Source organism: Equus caballus, chromosome 2 (genome assembly GCF_041296265.1).
Source record: "Equus caballus isolate H_3958 breed thoroughbred chromosome 2, TB-T2T, whole genome shotgun sequence".
NCBI lineage: Eukaryota > Metazoa > Chordata > Mammalia > Perissodactyla > Equidae > Equus > Equus caballus.
In genome coordinates, this window is record NC_091685.1 from 24102572 (window position 1) to 24120539 (window position 17968).

Here is a 17968-nt window from a genome sequence, read left to right on the forward strand (position 1 = left end):
GGCCCCTGTAGATCCTTGGTGCCTCCTGGTCCAGAACACAGCCCCCTCTCTGTATTTTAAGTGTCTCTCCTTCTCTACTGTGGGAGCGTCTCAAGGGCTGAGACCAGTGTGGTTCACCCTACGTCCTCAGCACTCAGCCGCAGGCTGGCCTGGTGCAGACACTCAGGAAACAGTGAGCTGGGCTGGCCTCATCACTCCTGAGATGAGGATTTGGGGGATTGGACAGGCCAGACCAGCGTCTCCCAGCTGTAGGACCCATGTGAGCCGCTTCCTCTTTGAGCCTCAGTTTCCTCATCTATAAAATGTGTGTAACAACCCTGACTGCTCAGGATCGTGAGGATTCAAAAGAAGCTTCTCTCATGCATGTGATGTGTCAGCACGTGGAAAGTGTTGGCTGAGTGGTGGGGCCCTTCCTCAGTGTGGTCTTGACCCTGAGCTTAGCCACTGCATCTGTGAGCAGCAAGCCCCGTGGAGCCCTCCAGGGAAGGAACACATATGCCCTGTCGTGAGCCCTGGGCCCTGGACCCCGCCCTGAGTAGTCCCCAGAGGGAGGCAGACTGGGTCAAGCCCTGGACTTGGAGCCACATAACTGAATTTGAGACGTAGCTCCGTAATTCACTGGCTGTGTGACCCAGGGCAAGTCCCCACACCTCTCTGAGCCTCAGCTTCCTGATCTGGGATGGGGTAATAACACGTACCAGCTGAAGACTCAAAATAACATGGACAAAAAGCCAAGCCCTTGGTAGGTGCTTGGCTATCATATCCCCAAGGCGATCTCTTGATTCCTCCTGTGATTTAGGGGGTGTGCATCTAGGGGGCCCCTAGACAGGGCCATGACCATTCTAGGTGGCGAAGAGGAGCCCCTCCACTCTAAATGGTTCCCAGGGGTCTGGCTTGGGCACCTGTAGCCTGGGGTAGGTGCTGGGACTCCGGCCAGCTCTGGGCCCTCAGGACCATCCAAATGCTCATGACCTCAACAGGCACCAATGCATAAGTGACCAGGCAGCCCCCAGGAGAGGTCCGTGGGGGTCCTCCAAATGGAGACCAGTGCAGCTGGGTAGGACAGAAGCCCACCCCGCAACCCCCACCCAGATCGCCGTTCATGCAATCACTCATTCTTCTGCTGCTGTATTTCCAGAATGTTGCACAGAGCCTGGTACATAAAAGGTGTTCAATAAATACATGTTGGAAGAACAAATTGACTCCGTACATTCAACAAACATTGACTGAGTGCCTACCGCTCTTAGCCCTGTGTAAGAGATGGTGTAGAGGAACTGGTCACGACAGCCCCCTCCCTGGGTCACCCCGGCTGCCTCTAAACCCTCCCAGCTCTTCCCATCCCCAACCCTGCTTCCGCTGGTGGCCAGGCGCCAGGCATCAGGACTTTTCCCAGAATCGAGGTAATGCAGAAGTACCCCCTGTCTTTCATGCCCGCTCCTCCAGCCACCCTTCCTGGAACATCCTTCTAAAACCTGCAGACACAGCCATCTGCCCCTCCCAATGCCTCACATCTACCTGGGGCTATGCCTGGAGAGGCCAGCAGGTGGCGTTAAATCCACCACCTCCCCCGGACTGGACTCCAGACCCTACCAGGACCCTGTCCCTCCTCCTTTTCTCCCCAACAGGGACAGGAGTGGATTCCGACCTCTAACTGACCCCTCTCCTTCCTGCTGGCTCCTGTGATGAGGCCTGAGGAGACTCCAGTTGCTCCTGCAGGCCCCTGGTTGTCTTCCTGCCTGGTGGGTGAGGGGGTCCCTAGGGGCCAAACTGCAGCTGCTGGGGCGGGTTGGGAGGGGTGGGGCGGAAAGCAGCTGCTGAGAGAGAAGAGAAAAAGGAGAGAGAGCTGCTCTCGTGCCTCGGCTCCTATCCCAAACAGGTGGAGGTCCCAACTGAGGCTGACCCCAGGACAAGGTATGTGGCTGAGGAAGCAGATGGGGCTGGGGGTGTCAGCCTGCCAAGTGGAGCAGGCCTGGGGTTAGACTGCGCTGCTCAGCAAGAGCCGCTGAGCTCCCTCCCATCTCACCCCTTCCAAGGTGACCAAGTGGAACCTTGGGAAGGGAAGGGAGTCCTGGGCGGGGTATGTGGAGATGTGGCCTCTGTTGCTGCTCTCGACTCACTGTGTGACTTTGCACCAAGCTCTTCCCATCTCCCGACCTCAGTTTCTTAATCTAAAATGGGAGGAGTGGGGGGAGATCTTGAAGATGTTCTGTGGGATATCTTTTCAAGATGTCTCCTTTCCAAAAAGGATTAGCCCTTCCAGGGGCCTCTGGAAGACCAGAAGGCCTTCAAGACCCAAAAGGATGCCCCACTACTGGTGAAATTTCAGAAAGGGCGGGGCATCATTGGGAGAGATGGGTGGCCCCTCCAAGTCTGGGGCCCTGATCTGTGCCTCTCTCCTCAACCTTGTTTCTCTGGCTGGGACTCAGGGTGGAGAGTGTCACAGGGTGGGGCTGGGGGGCTTGCCTGGCGGTGGGCTCCAGAGGCCCCTCTTTAAGGAGAGGGTGGTGTGTGCAGGCTGAGGGCATTTCTCTGCCACCCCAAGATCAGAAAAGGAGTGGACTGGGCAGAAGGGTGTGTGGGGCGAGGTAGGGGCAGGGGTAGGCATATGGGTGACCCCAAGGTGATGAGGGAGGGGTCACGCAAGCCCTTGTATGAACTGCGGCTGGGCTGCTCGCCATCAAAACCCCCTGCTCGGTAGAGGCGTTAGCTCGTTCACTGCTCACAGCGTTCAGTTCCGTCGGGTGAGAAAGGGGGATGGGGTGGGCTGGAGCCGCTCCTCCCGCACCCTGCTCTTGGGAAGAGATTGTTCCAGATTGTTCTCTGGCTGGGGAGGAGCTGGCACAGGCAAGTTCTAGGATCTCAGGGATCCCAGGGGGGCTGAGTTCGCTCTGGGTGGGGAGGCAATCCAGTCAAGCCCAGGTTTGGGAGTCGGATTGGCTCTGCGGTGGGTCCTCGGGCAAGTCCAGCAGCCTCTCCAAGCTGCCGTCTGCTTCTGTGCAAAATGCCGACGGCGGAGCAGGCCTTATGGGGTTGCAGGGAGAAGTAAGCAACACAACGCAAGCAAAGCCCTCCACACAACCTCTGGCACCTCGGAGACCCTCGTGGTTACTCTCATTGCGGAGATAAAAACGGAGGCCCAAAGAAGGGGAAGGATCGGCCCGGGGTCACAGGGCCTGGCCCTCCAGGGAGTCAGAGGACCCTCTTCTTGGCCCAGTAGCTACTGTATGCATCCCGGCACCTACTCTGCACTCTATAGTCTATAGTCACCCCATCCCTGCGCTGACGACTCCCCTCTGCTCACTCCTGCCCCGGCCAGCAAGGCCGGGGGTCTGGGGTGGAGTGAGGGGTGGGGACTCCTAGGCCGAGGTCAGCTGTGGGGTGGGGGCCCAGAGGGGCATCTCCGTGACGCTTGTCCTCCCTCTCCCTGGGGACAGGGGAGAGACGGGGGCCGGGGCAGGGCTGTGCGGGGGAAAGGGGCTGCGAGGTCGGCGCGCAGCACGCGGGGGGCGCGCAGAGCCCGGCTCGCAGGAGTGAGCGAGTGGGAGCCGCGGGTCGGCGAAGCCCGGGCTGGGGCCGAGCGGGAGCGGGGGCGGGAGGGGGGCGCCCTCCGCCCCTCACCCGCCCCCGCGCCTCTCCCCGCCGCGGGGGCGCCCCGCCCCCCGGGCGCCCGACGTGGACGCGGCCGCCGCCGCCGCCGCCGCCGCCGCGCGGGAGTCGCTGTCCGCGGAGCCGACATGCAGGCGGCGCGGGGCGGCGCGGGGCGGCCGGGCCGGGCGGGCCGCGGGCTGGAGCGCGAGCGCCAGCGGCCGCCGGGCGCCGGAGCCGCGTCCGCCTGCGCCGCCCCGGGCCGGCCGGCCGGAGGAGCCGCCATGCGCCCCGGGCCGCCCCGCGCCGCGCTCCGCCTGTGGCTGGGCTGCGTCTGCCTCGCGCTGGTGCAGGCGGGTAAGGGGGCCCGGGCGGGGGGCGCGGGGGGCGCGGGCGGGCGGGCTCCCCTCGCGCCCGGCCCGGGAGTCCGCCGCTCCCTTCCCTGCTCCCTGGGGAGCCCGTCTCTGCCCCGATCACCGCTCCCTGACCGCACCCCCAGCCTCTTCCCTGCCTTCTTGACCCCAGGCCCGTCCTGCAGCCCCTAAACTCCTGCCCACCACCCCAGCCCTGGGGTCTAGGGTCTTGCGATCCCCAGTCCCCGCATCCCATTCCCCTGACCCCAGGCCTCTGCCTCAGGTGCCCTAGCTCCCTTCTCTGGCCCAGGGAGCAGCTGAGGACACCGGTCCCCCCACCGTGGGCCTTGCTCCCTGTCCCCAAAGCCCTGCAGGCCAACTCTGCAGGTCGGAGCGGGATGGGGTCCCAGTGTGGGTGAGCATGTGTGAGGGGGATGGGGCCTGGCATCCTAGGGCTCCCGGTGGGTGGGGGTGGCCCCCTGAGCCTGGTGCAGTCAGGGTCGGGCCTGCCCTGTGGGGCCCAGCCTCATCCTCCCCCAGCCTCTCCTGACGCCCTGTCTGTCCCTTTGGCTGCTGCTGCCTCACTCATCTCTACCTCTGCCCATCTCTCCGTGGCTCAGTGCTCTCTCTCTCTGCTTCCGTCTCTGTGTCTGTCTCTGATACCCCACTGTCTGTTCTCTGATTCTGTGTCTGCCACCACCTGTCTGTGTCTGTCTGTCTCTTTCCGTCTCCACGTCTGGCTTTGTCTCCCCAGCCCCTTGGGCTTCAAGGCCACTCATCTGTGGGATGAAGGGTCCTGCTCAGGCCCAGGTCTTCCCCTTGCAGTACCTGACCCTTGGGAGGGATATAGAGGCTTCTGTGACTCTGCTGCTCCTCTCCTAGAAGGTTCTTCCTTCCCTGACCCCACCGCCCTCATCACTTTCCCTCCTACTCCCTTCTCGACTGCCCCTCTTTCATCCTTTTCCTGTGTCCAGAAGGCCCTACCGTAGTCTTGACTCAGCTGGGGGGCCCTGCTCTAAGTGACCCTCTTCTCCTGCCGCCTCCCCACCTGCCTCTTGGGGCTGGCAGTGTGGAGAAGAGGCTCACCTAGATCCCTCCCCAGGCTCTTCCTGCCCGGGTCACCACGATCCGGGGGGTTCCTCTCTTGATCCCCACTCCCATCCCAGGGCTCACCCCAGCCTGGCTCTTCTGGACCTCTGGGTCTTTCTTCTTCCCTCAAGGTCACTCACTTGACATCGCAGTACTGTAGAAAAAGTACTGGACTGGGAGTGTTTTTAACTGCGTTCATCAGACTACCCTTCAGTCCTGCCACCCCAGCCACCTGTGTCTCCTGTCCCCCAACCTCTTACCCCCCTCTCCATTAGATTGGCCCCTGGCCCAGGCCCATCGACTTTAGCTTGGACTCCTGGTAGGGCAGGTAGTGGCCACCAGGGGGTCCCAACCTGGACACAAGGAGCCTAGGGCCTCTCAGGCCTGGCTCTTCAACCCATGAGGGAGCTGAGACCCATGTGCCAACCCCATTGGAGGCCTGGGTTTCTTCCTTCCCCCACTGCATGGCCTTCCCAAGGGTCCCCTTTCTCATTTATGAGACAATAGGCCTAGGCCTCAGCAGGGGGTGCTCAGGCTCAGGTGCTGCCTCACCCCCAGACAGCCCCTCCGCCCCAGTGAATGTCACTGTCAGGCACCTCAAGGCCAACTCGGCGGTGGTGAGCTGGGATGTCCTGGAGGACGAGGTTGTCATCGGATTTGCCATCTCTCAGCAGGTAACCCTGGAGGGCCCCTGGGAGGGAAGAACACACCAAGATAGTAGCGGTGGCGTGGGGAGGAGGGGTGCAGAGAGAGAACGGGAGAAGGAAAGAGGAGCAAGAGAGACAGGCAGAAAGTCGCACATATGGCTTGAAAGGGGGGCCGGAAGGGAATCAGTCAGCGAGGGAGGGCTCAGGAGCCTTTGATTGGAACCTGGGAATTAAGAGCATGGGCTTGATCTTAGACTTGAGTTTGGGACCTGGCTCCAGGTCTGACTAGGTGTATGGCCTTGGGCAACTTCCCTAACCTCTGAGCCGGGCTCCTTATCTGTAAAGTGGAGATAATGGTGCCTACTCCAGAAATGATGGGATGCATAAGTAAGCTTGTGTGTGTAAAGGGCTGAGCATGGGAGCTGGGTGCGGCCTGTGGGTAAGCCCCAGAGTAGGGTGGGGGGCTGGACACTGAGAGCAGCGGCTTTTGCCTTGGCAGAAGAAGGACGTTCGGATGCTGCGCTTCATCCAGGAGGTGAACACCACCACCCGCTCGTGCGCCCTCTGGGACCTGGAGGAGGACACTGAGTACATTGTGCACGTGCAGGCCATCTCCATTCAGGGCCAGAGTCCGGCTAGCGAGCCGGTGCTCTTCAAGACACCGCGCGAGGCTGAGAAGATGGCGTCCAAGAACAAAGGCAGGGGCGGGGTAGGGTGAGGGCTGGTCAGGGCCAGAGAAGAGGGTGGCTCGAGGAAAGCGCTAACTCCCGCATGGCTCCCCCCGCCCCTGCTGCCTGGTAAAGCAGTACCTGAGAGAGAGGAGGTTCACACGAGTCCCCCAAGACAGTGGGTCCATCAATGTGGGACTATGGATTAAGTCTCATGGCTGCCACCCCGAGTAGCCATCAGCATGTTCTCGAATCACTTTTTATCAGATGTGTGGCCACCTATAGAAATAAGTGCTTCCTGTCTTGGGCTCGGCCCTAGAGCGTGGCCGGGGGAGGGAAGGAGCCCTGGACCTGGTGTCCCTCTTTCCACAGATGAGGTGACCATGAAGGAGATGGGGAGGAACCAGCAGCTGCGGACAGGCGAGGTGCTGATCATCGTCGTGGTCCTGTTCATGTGGGCCGGTGAGTCTGGCCTCCGAGCCCTTCTTCACTTAACCTCTGGGGAGTGGAGGCCCCTGACCAGCCCCCTTCTCTCACAGAAACGAAGGGTACGGGGCTTGGAAACAGCTGAGAGACAAGGTGAGAAGTCTCTAAGTCCTGCTCTGGGGAGCAGACTTGATCCCTTCTCTAACTCACGCCTCACCAAAGAAAGCGCCTATTGACAGCTGTCTTTTAGGGTTATGTGAGCACCTGTCCTTCCCCTCCCTCAGGAGTGGCACAGGCTCCAGGGGGTGGGCACATCCACAGCCCCTTTGCCCTCTGGCCATGGCTGCCGCAGCCTCTCCTTCCTCCTCCAGGTCGCTGTGCCTCCAGGTGCTTCAGGCCTGGGCAGCTCAGGGTTGGGACACCCTCTTAACCTACTCATCCTTCTAGACCTGGCTCGGAGAAGGCCTCCCTAAAACCTCCCCAACCCTGCAGCAGAATATCCTCCTGCCTCGCTGCCCCCAGCACACACATTAGTTGGCCTCATGTCTCTCTCTTTCCCACTTGTCTGTGAGCTCCGTGAGGATAAAGACCAAAGTTCATCTGTGTACTCAACTCGACCAGCCTTTCCTGAACAGTCCCTCCATTCCAGATAGTGCTGCTACAATCATGACTAAGAAGAGCCCTGTGCTTGCAAGGCACTCGGTCTTGGAGAAGCCAGGCCCATACTTAACTCTAATTCAATGTGATGAGAGCAGCAGAGATGGAATTAGTTCTGGGGCTAGGCGCAGAAATCAGGGAAAACCCAGAGAGGAGGTAACATGGGAATTGAGCTTTGAAGGATGAATAGGAGTTCACCAGGCAGCCAAAATAAGGATTCTGGGCACAGTGTGTTCAAGAAACAAATTGAGCTCAGTCTGGCTACATGCAGCTGTGACTCAAGAGAGATGGCAGAAAGTAGGGGAGTAATGGCGCTGAGGCTGTGGAGGGGCTGGATGGAGTCCGTTTTGAGGGACTCAAACACCAGGCCAAAGCTGTGTTAGCCTGGCGGTTGAGAGGGGACGCTCTATTGTAAAAGCATCTAGAAAAAAATGTTCCGTAGGCACATAGAAAAACAGGCACTTGAAAAAAAGCAGGAAAAAGAAAAGATTTTACAAAAGAGGAAGTTTGCTTATGGTGCATTATTAGATTTGGCACAGACCGTATTTACATAATCGTAACAATATAAACAGCGAATTAACCCAAAATCCTGATGTAATTTTGTTAGGATGATGGGGAACGAAGTAGAAGGAGTTGTTAGGCTTTGTCTACCATGATGGGAAGTCAACAGACAGTATCTAAAACAGAGCAAGAAATAGCAGTATAAATCAAATATAGAGGTAAAAATGGAGAAAACACCTACAAGAATTGGAGTTGGCTGCTTTATAACTATCTGATTTTCAAAAAATGTTATGTTCATGTATTATTAGTTTGATAACAATAAACATTTAGCAGAGTGCAGGCCCTGAAATTCACATCCCAGCTCCACGACTGTGTGACCTTGAGTGGGGTATCTGAGCTCTGTGTCAGTGTCCTCGCTCCTAACCCGGGAGTGATGATAAAAGGTACCCTCAGAGAGCTGTGAGGATTAAGGGAGCTAGAATGTGTCAGTGCACAGCACAGGGGTTGGCACATGCTCCACAAATGCTATTGTTTCTACTTCCTCCTAAAGGACAAGGGGAGCTGTCAGAGGTTTAACAGAAGGGAAGGGAAGAGATACAGTCGGCTGCATGTTGTGAGAAGATCAACCTAGCAGCGGTGAAGGGGAGGGCTGGGAAGGGGACAGGAGGGCCTAGGAGCCAGAGGCTAGAGGCAGACTGTGGCAGTAGTGCAGGCGAGAGACCATCTGGACTCAGTACCCAACCGGAGCTCAGCAAGTGCTGGTGGGAATGAAGCAGGGGGCAAGGACTTGGGCTGTGGCCTCTGACTGCTCTCCCTTGTCCCCACCAGGCGTCATCGCCCTCTTCTGCCGTCAGTATGACATTATCAAGGACAATGAACCCAATAACAACAAGGAAAAAACCAAGAGTGCGTCAGAAACCAGCACACCAGAGCACCAAGGCGGGGGTCTTCTCCGCAGCAAGGTGAGGGCAGGACACGGGTGGGCAGCCCCATGGCTTGTGCACTTGTAGTCCCTAGACTGCAGAAGGGTCAGCTCAGGGCCTGGCATGGCTACAGCTGGGCAGAGCCAAGCTTGGCCACTGCCTGTGTGCACAGGGGACACTGCAAATTGATTTTGGATCCTCTCCTTTTACAGGGTGCCAGGGCCAGTGGGATTAAAAAAAAAAGGGCAGCGAATGGGAAGAGCAGAATTCCTGGTTGGTGTGGGAGAGCAAGAGTAGGGGGTCCGGGCTCGTGTCTGCTCCTGCTGTGCTGGGTGACCTTGGGCAGGTGCTTCACCTCTTTGTACCTTCATTTCCTCTTCCGTAAAACAGATATGAAACCTTTTCAGTGCTTGCTCTGAGCAGCTCAGAAGAAAGACATAGAGGATGTGAGAGGATCTCATGGTTCTGACGATGATTATCCAGCAAACATCTGGCCCTCTCTACATTTCCTCCTCCCTCCATCTCCTTATCCTCTGGCTTACTGTCCTCTCTTGGCTTCTCTCTTTCTGGCACATTTTCCTGAAGCTTCTTATTAACCCCCATCTCCAGAAGCACCTCAACAGTGTCAGTGGCTGAGGCTGCGCTCAGAGGCAGATCTGCAGGATTTGAGAGAACCAGCCAGCGGGATGGCTCTGCTGGGGGTGGCCTGGGAACCAAGGGCTGTGGGCCCAGGACCCAGTCTTGGCCTCTCAGTGAGTGGGGCCGAAGGCTGGGTTTGAGAAGGCAGAGAGACAAGACATCCAGGCAGGGCTACTCCTTCCACATGAGACAAGAGCCTGGCTTTTAGGCTGCAGCCCCGCTGCTCCCTTCCTTCTCGTATCCTCTCCCTGTTTCCAACCTTGCAAGGAGTCTATTCAGTTAGCCCTGGCCGCTTCTCTCATTTTTTTCCTCCCAGTTTCCAAACAAGCCCTCGGTGAACATCATCGAAGCGTGACTGCCTGTCTGCAGGGAGAAGGATTTCGTTTCTCTTCTCTGCCGGTCCCCAGGTCCACGGGCACAGAGAGAGGGAAGACTGCGGTGGGGGGAGGCACAGCTGGCTGCACAGTTCTCCCTCTGCCCCCGTCCTGGTCTGGTGGAGGAGGCTGAACTACAAACCCAAATTCTGCAAAAAAATAAATAAGCCACAAAACTAAAAGGCCTGGCCCTGTTCTGGAAAAGGCAAAGCTGCATGAGACACAGCCTTCTTTCTGCCTCCTCGCCTCTCCTGGACTGGCTTCCTCTCTGAGAAAATGCACAAAGCTCCTGGGAGATGACAAGCACCTAGAATGATTCAAGCTGTGTCTTTTAGACCACGAACCATCAGGGAAGCTGTGGGGCTGCCTGCCGGGCAGGGTCATGGCTGCCATCAAGCCTTTTCTGGATCCAGCCATCAAGGACTTGTTTGTGGTGTGATGCAAAACGTTGCGAGTGTGTAAGATGTTATCTGTTTTGTTACTTTTGGAAAACATAATCGAAGGGCTTCACTCCAGAGGGCAGAGGGATTCCCCGAGCTGGTTGCCTGCATCCTCTGTCTTCTTTGGCCCTTATTTTGACTGTGAGATCATCAGTCTGGGGTCTTAAGAAGACAAACTAGGAAAGAGACCTGGAAGGTATTGGCCCCATTTCTTTAGGAAAGTCTCTTAGAGTTGTAACAGTGCTGGCTTGCACAACTGAAGAGGTACATCCACGGGACATCCTGAGGGCTGCTAAATCACCCACTCTGGAGTGGCAGCTGCTGGAAGGCAGGACTGAGCCATTCACCACGGACAGTCAAAGCAGCCCTGGCCTCTGGGGTCTCCATTATCTTGCCATCTCATCCAGGGTTCTGTGAAAGCTACCCAGGTCCTCATGTCCTTCCCTAGAGCCTGAGTGGTGTGAGGTGACTGGTCTCTCTCTCCACTGCCCCTTTCTGGTTAAAAAAAAAAAAAATGGTGCTTGATAAGGGAAGGCAGACTCTTCCTAGGACCGACAAGTTATGGCCGCTGAATGCCTGTGTGGGAAGAGATGGACTTCTGCATCTTCCACTGGCGGCTGAGAACGGGCATGCAGGAGGACAGCGCCCAGCACAAGCCTGGCACACAGTAGGCGCTCAGTGGATACCTGTCGAACTGAATGATGAGAGCAATGGCCCCCAACCCAGAGAGCTGAAAGCCATCACCCAATGACCGCCCCTTCCTTCCGGTCTACAAGAGCTCTCATGGCTGGGCCAGCCACCACTCTGCTTTGGCTGAGTGTGGCAGCACAGGTGGGGAGGAGAGATGGGGTAAAAGGCAGATGTCAGCAATACTAAGGGCTTCCTCATGGGAGGGCATGAGGCTCCACTCATTGTCTTGTGACTTCCATCCCTGCTGAATGGGGCTGCAAGGGCAAGGCTCCTTAGGGGAGAGGTCCTTACCTCTGATACAGTTAGAGCAATAACCACTTTTTAAATGTAAAATAAAAAGACAAATGAAAAGGCACATCCTTGTCTTCTGGTAAATGCCCAAATGTTGCCCTCTTTTTCTGGCAGTTGGCAGCAAGTCAGGATGTGTGGAGGAGGAAGTCAGTTCTCTCTCTCCATTTTGGCCTGCAGCTTCTCAGGGACATGCCTGCCAGCCAAGCTGGAGTTGGAAGGGAAATCTTGAACAGATGGGGGTGCACGTGTAGGAGGAGAAAATAGCTGCTCCATCATCCTATTCCTGAGGCCCCCCAAATCAAGCTTGGGCTGCCTCACCACAGAGGTATGCAGGCTGGTGCTCAGTTTTTCAAACAAAGGGTTTTCCCCTCTGGATGGGCTGGGTGCTTTCCCTGGTCAAAGGAATGCAGTTCTGTTTCTCCACGGGGTCAGGAGGGAAGTAAAGAGGAAGTGCAAGAGCCGCCTGCTGCAGCTCAGTGTTCGCAGCATGCTGTGCTGGGCTGTTAAAGGAACATCGTTACGATCCCAACAGCAGGCTGAAAGGTAGAGTAACGGTGCCAGTGGGCAAACCAGTAAATAGGGCGCCTCAAACATTTCTGTCCAGAACCAGCAAGAGCTTGGAGAGAAAAGGTCAGGTGAGCAGGGCTTAGGGTAGGCTGTTCTGGAAGGTTCTGTGAGCAGAGGGAAAGCGGGTCTTAGAGGCTGGGTGGGAACGTGAGAAATCAGTTAGCACACAGAACTCTAATAAGCCCGACCTCAGAGAGGTACTTTCCAAGCCCTCTGTGGCCATCTGGTGCCAAATGTTGGAGAAGCCCCCAACTCAGCATCAGGTATAGACAGCTGTCAGTGGGGTCCAGGGAGCACTGCTGATGGGCGAGTCCTGTCTTCAACTTACCTGTGCCTCCAGGACATCAGCTGGTGGCAGGAGGGGGGTGTGAGGGGAGGGGAGTGAACAACATTCCTGCTTAGCTAAACTCCGTTTCCTTTAATTACCTCCCTAACCCCCAAGTTCTACAATAATTGAGCTTTTCCTGAATCAGCTACCGTGGCACAGTAGAACCCTACAGCTTGGGATGTGGTCCTTTCTTCACCACTCACTTAGGTCTGCAGATTCCTCACAGCTTGGGAAGGGCCCAGGCAAGTTCTTTGAGACTAAGAGACCTGACTTGACCACAGCGGGCCTGTGGAAGGAATGCTGGACTGAGAGGCAGAAGACCCTGCCTTGTAATCATGTAGCAGCTCAGGACAATTACTTCTCTGAGGAGGGACCTTGGTTTCCTATTTCAAAAACAAAGGAATGAGAACAGAGGATTGCCAGACCCCAGCACCACCTAGAGTGGGAGCCAAGGGGAAGAAGCCAAGAGGGAAAGCCCAGGGTCTGAGGAGAGGAAGGACTGGTGAGTGTTTCTGAGGGGCAGGAGTCCTTTTCTCTTTCTAATCTTGTCCCCTCAACCCCTAGCTTTTTAGTATGGGCCCCCTCTAGAATCCAGTTTTAAGATCTCTAATTCAACCCTTTACAGAAATATGTAACAACTCCCTACTCCAGTCATGTGATGTTTCAGACTTCTACTTTATTTCTCACCCTCTTTAAACCCATTTGACTGTTTTGGGATTTCGCTTTTAAGAAGTAGCCTCCAAGAACAAATTGCTTCTATAAATGGGACACCCCCCCCAATCCAGCCCCACCAAGCTCCGTAAGTATAATATTCCCAAACCCTCAAATGTCACTTGAAGCTAAGTTGAAGATCTTTGTATACAAATAGTTCCTTAATGATACATTTCAGGACTATCACATGGACTCTTTAAAGGTTGTCCAAAGGATTACATTCCACTCCCTTCTCAGTGGGTGCCGGGGAGGGTCAGATTTTCTGTCTATGGCATGTTCCAGTTGTCCTAAGGGAAGAACAGGTGGGGAGGACTGACAAGGCAGGAGCTTGTTCACTAAAGAATTCCACCACTGACCAGCTGATACTTCCTGTGACAAGTGGAAATTTTTTTCCTGACAGGTGCTCTGGCATACAAAGCAAGCATACCCTAGAATCAGCTTAGGAATAATTGTTTTCTCTTGAAAAGCAGGACAACAAGAAGAAAAGCAGGAAACTCTGCTTTCTAGTTGGGTTTTTTCTTCCTGTAAAAGCTCAAAACAGGCTGGTTAGGGAATGAACCCATTCCTTTTAGAGAAGGTCCATTTCTCCTCCTCCTCACTTTTTCATGACCTAAAAACAAGCTGAGGGTAAGGGACATCACCATTTCAGAGAATACGGCCTGGTCTCTGAAACCTTTGATGTCTACAATAACACACTGCTGAAAAGGAAATAAGCAGTTACTGGAGAAAAGATCACCTATACCTGACAGGAACAAAATGGATATGTATAGGTCAAGAGTACCTCAGATTCAGACAAGAGTATCAAATAGCTGGGTAATTAGTAAGTTTATATTGAACCTTTTGCCTGGATTGTAGAATATATACTAGACAAAACTTCTAGAACAGCAGGACAGAGAGCCTGTCTCAATGTGTTGCTACTTATTTTTCTCAGCACGAGCTGAGATTTTAGAAGCATTGGCTAATACAGGTGACAGGCTATTATTGCATTCCCTTTTATCCTTGCTCCTGGGGGTAAGTCTAAGAAGCTTGGTTCACAAAAGGGATCTAAGGAACGCTGTGTCTCCCACATCTACCCACACTTATCCAAACTTCACCCCAGGTTCTAGGAGCACTCAATCTCTGAGAAGTTGGGTTAAGAACAACCCTCAATCTTGTACTGTCATTTCTGGTTTCTCACATCCCTTTGAAAGGGAGAATGCCCCAGGATAGCTTGGCTTCTTCCTTAATCAATGCTAGCTCCGGAGAGGCAGAGACAGGGGGGTCAACCACACAGCCATGGGAAGGAATGCAAGGCAATACCTGTCTCATCGGGCTGAGCCATCTTCCCCCTCTGCAAAAACAGCAGCACAGAGATATTTCAGGCTCTCCCTACGTCAGGCTCCTGACATGCACTATATGTAGCTGCAAATCCCAATCAATTTCAACATTTCTGAACTGCTGGAACGCCTTTCTCAACACTGTAATTTACCCTCAAAAGAACAGGGAGCATTCACCCTCGCCTCCCTAGTACCACATTCTACTAGCTGCCACCCACTCCCATACCCCTCTAACCTACCTACGCAAAGGAGGAAGGAACTCTCCTTCAAACCCGCAACAGACGGCCACAGCACATATGCCACTGACAAGAACTTTTATTTCTTTTTAATGACATTAAACACAACTGCTACAAGGGAAAAAACATGATAAAGAGGAGGCACCAAACTACAGTTTCATAATCGATCCTGACAACAACTCCAGTAAATCAGGGCCTGCATTAGATGTGAAAGTACAGGTTATTTCAGGCTCTTTACTTACAAGTAAACTATGTAAACAGCACATTTTTACTCTGCTTTGTCAAGACCCCTGTGGTGAGAATGTCATCATGGGTGAAGAACGCTAGGTAGGCAGTTAAATGCCCATAATGCTTACTCAAATAAAATAAGGCAATAATTCCACACGAAGTATTAGACTTAGGGGTCAACACCAAATATGAGATATGCAGCTTTAAAAACAGATTAAAACTCCAGATTCTACCCACTACCATCTTTAAGGCAAACGTGCCTGATAATGAGTTTTCTTTGGCTTTGTTTCTTCTTCTTAAAGAATACCATGTTAACCGCTAGAGAACAGTTCTCTCCTCCCCTCGTCCAACAGATTTAATTAAGCTGCTAAAGCTTTGGAAAAACAGACTTACTTGAGTAAAGAGGAAATGTGATTGTCACATTTTCTAGTTAACCCGTCACTCATTTGATTTGGCAAAGGTGATGCTCCCATTACACGTTCAGACTTAAACCCTCCTGTACCAGGAAGGTGGAAGATGAGTCTTAGATTTTGCCTAAGCAAAATGCTGTCCCTTCACTCCTTGGGTTATTGTGGGGAACTACACATTTGCAATGCTAGTTATTCCAGCTACAATTAATTTTAACTATGCTATGGTTCCCAAGGTGGATGTTTGCTTGTCTCCATCGAGCTAATTTAGAGAAACCTGGAGAAGTGATTGACGTAGTAAATGCCAATTATGCCAAGTGAAACAACAGATTTTGACTCTTGCCTTTGAACAGAACTTCTTTGCATTTTGGTCCCAGAATCTGTACCAAATGTCCATGAAAAAGAGACTCCTAGACTGGATAAAAACAGTAAACACTTAGGGATAGTTATCTAAGTTTACTGATGGCTTGAATGACAAAGCGTTTCCCAAGTCAGTTTCTAACCCAGGGTAGATGTTGAAGATGGGTTACTCACATACAAAGATAGGGCTGATGAAACAACAAAACCAGACAGAGGCAGCTAGCCCGGTATCACAGGCTGTGCTACAGCAACTACATACGACCTTCACAGAGAGTGAACAATAGCACGGATGCCGGGACTGCAAATCTCCCAAAAGATGTCTAGCACTATCTGTAAAGAGAGTAAAAACTCCTAAGACATCCATTAAGATGGCTGAAAAAAGTCTGTCAACTTGAATTAAAACACCAAACCTTAAGATCAGGTAATGCTTTTCCACACAGGCTTAATCACAACCATATTAGACCCACTTGAGCAGGTCTGTGAAACTACACCATAGGTTTGACCAAATGAGGAGACAGTAACATCCGGTCTAAAGGCACCTCTTGTTAACTAACAAGGGAGACAAAAGAGTGCCTCTCCCAAGTCTCTCCCCACGGACGGAGGCTCACTGACTAACACAGCAACTCCCACTTGAAGTGGGGTTCAGCAGGTGAAACTGAAGACCAACCAACACCTCAACAGCACTGGCTTTCTGGCCCGTCCCCTACAGTCAAGACTCTGGGTGGGCAACTCTTCAGTAAGGACAGCAGGGAGGCTCTTCTTAGAGGCATATACATGTCTAACAAGATACGAGACTATGCTGGTAGAACCCGAAGGAGCACAGTGGTCACTGGGGCAAAACAAGGAAAATCCTTGAGGAAAGGCAGAGAAGACAATCACAAGACCAGTCACAAGACCACAAATCAACAAGGGTTAGTCAGTAGTCTCCTGTCAGAGTTCAGATGTCTAAGATTTGTAAACACCACTGTGCAAAATCAATTTAATGAAGAATGAAAAAAAGCCAAAAAAATAAAGGCAGCTAGTTGGTACAAAAAGGAGACAATTTACACCTTTAATTTGTCCTTTCAACAGGATTTTTGTCCTGCTCCATCCTACTGCAAAGGTTCTAGATTACCAACTTTAAAATACTGACAGGTAAATTCAGAGATTCAAATAAAAAAATAAGAGGGGCTGTTAAAAGTGACTTGTGTCTGTCTTTAAGTCATCAGCAATAATTAGCACTGGCTTGCAGCCTGCTCAAGAACCTCTTCCTTACAGGAGATTTTGGGCACCAGAAGCAGACTTGACTTCTGCACGGAGGTGGGTGTTTTGCTTGAGCCTGGGGGTTTTGGCTTAATGTTGGCTTTCAGGAGGTGGCCACCTCCAATTTAAATAAAAAAATAAAAACTGTATCAACTTAACACTGCTTAAACACATACATACACACATACAAACAAACAGGAAGGACCTTATACAAAAAAATTCAAGTCAGCAATGGGCATTTCCAAAAGGTAACAAGTTCTTTAAATAAAAATCTTGTGAAAAATAAAATTCAAAATCTACAAAGCACAAAACAACACAAGAAGATGACATGCTGCTCTGGATAGGACCCTGGATAGGGACCTTCACTGCTGATGGGATGAGACAAATGGACTGGCCCGGAAATCTGAAAGACGCTGGAACCGGTGGTGGCTTCGCATGTTCCTGTCAACCCACTGAGTCAGACTGCATCTTTGCAGAGGTTTCTGTCGTTTCCGGGCATAGTTTCTATAAGGAGAAAGGGGAAATAAAAAACAGGAAAAGATGAGGGTTTCAGCTGGAATGGCTATTTGTATACACAAAAGGCCAAGACAACTATTTTAAAAATATCATTACTTTTGGAAAACGGATATTTTATATTTCGAGTCTCACAATTTTGGAAATTTCATACTATTTTATTTATACAAAATTCATAACATTATAAGTGCTATTTCCTTCCAACTTCCAAAGCTACCTAATTCCCATACAGGTATTATGGTGATATGTGCCATTTACACAAATGTTCTAAGAAACCTAGGGACAGGCCTTGCCTGTATAATGTATACTAACATTTACGTAGGAAAAAAATATTTTGTTCCTCTAGAAACATTTAGAGCAGGATCTATATTTCATTGCTTGCATCAGACCTGTACCTCCAATAGGACCTCATTGTCTGACACTGCTCAAGGTTGCTCAGGACACAGCAGTTAAAATTAGAATAAAATTCCCAGAGAAGGTAAATCATCATGTGAGTATCACACTGCAAGTTCAGAAACTGAACAATTAATAGCACAGGCTCAAAGTAAAGTTTCTTGAGAGTCTCCTTTAGCCATATGCTGGGCTTGGGGTTCTTTTTTGTTGTTGTTTTTTAAAGATTGGCACCTGGGCTAACATCTGTTGCCAATCTTCTTTTTTTGTGTTTTTTCTTCTTCTTCCCAATAAACAATTTAAATGTCCACCCTAGTGGAATTATTATTTTATTTAGTTATTTTTTTGAGGAAGATTAGCCCTGAGCTAACACCTGCTGCCAATCCT

At 52.5% G+C, this 17968-nt stretch overlaps 2 protein-coding genes and 1 long non-coding RNA gene across 9 annotated transcripts in view; 2 read left to right on the plus strand and 1 right to left on the minus strand.

The window, feature by feature from the left end:
* The first annotated feature begins 1609 nt into the window (after positions 1-1609).
* On the plus strand, positions 1610-3163 carry LOC138920623 (uncharacterized). The gene is made up of 3 exons (XR_011432104.1): positions 1610-1739; positions 1877-1911; positions 3037-3163. It is a non-coding gene; the product is annotated as an uncharacterized lncRNA (long non-coding RNA).
* Positions 3164-3719: 556 nt separating this feature from the next.
* FNDC5 (fibronectin type III domain containing 5) lies at positions 3720-11347 on the plus strand. 2 transcript variants are annotated; one of them, XM_023634177.2, is made up of 6 exons: positions 3720-3942; positions 5586-5701; positions 6174-6372; positions 6715-6804; positions 8755-8888; positions 9240-11347. In XM_023634177.2, the coding sequence occupies exons 1-6, from the start codon at positions 3735-3737 to the stop codon at positions 9243-9245; spliced, it is 753 nt and encodes a 250-aa protein (XP_023489945.2). In that variant the 5' UTR covers positions 3720-3734; the 3' UTR covers positions 9246-11347. The 2 variants fall into 2 exon arrangements, with proteins under 2 accessions (XP_023489945.2, XP_023489938.2); XM_023634170.2 differs by having other exon boundaries at positions 9805-11347.
* Positions 11348-14502: 3155 nt separating this feature from the next.
* The window catches only part of S100PBP (S100P binding protein), a 41448-nt gene continuing 37982 nt past the window's right edge, over positions 14503-17968 (minus strand). For all 6 annotated transcript variants that reach the window (XM_005607244.4, XM_023634214.2, XM_070260478.1 and 3 more), the window contains one exon: positions 14503-17182. In XM_005607244.4, the coding sequence (XP_005607301.1) occupies positions 17041-17182 (142 nt within the window). In that variant the 3' untranslated portion in view covers positions 14503-17040. The remainder of the gene's footprint in view (positions 17183-17968) is intronic.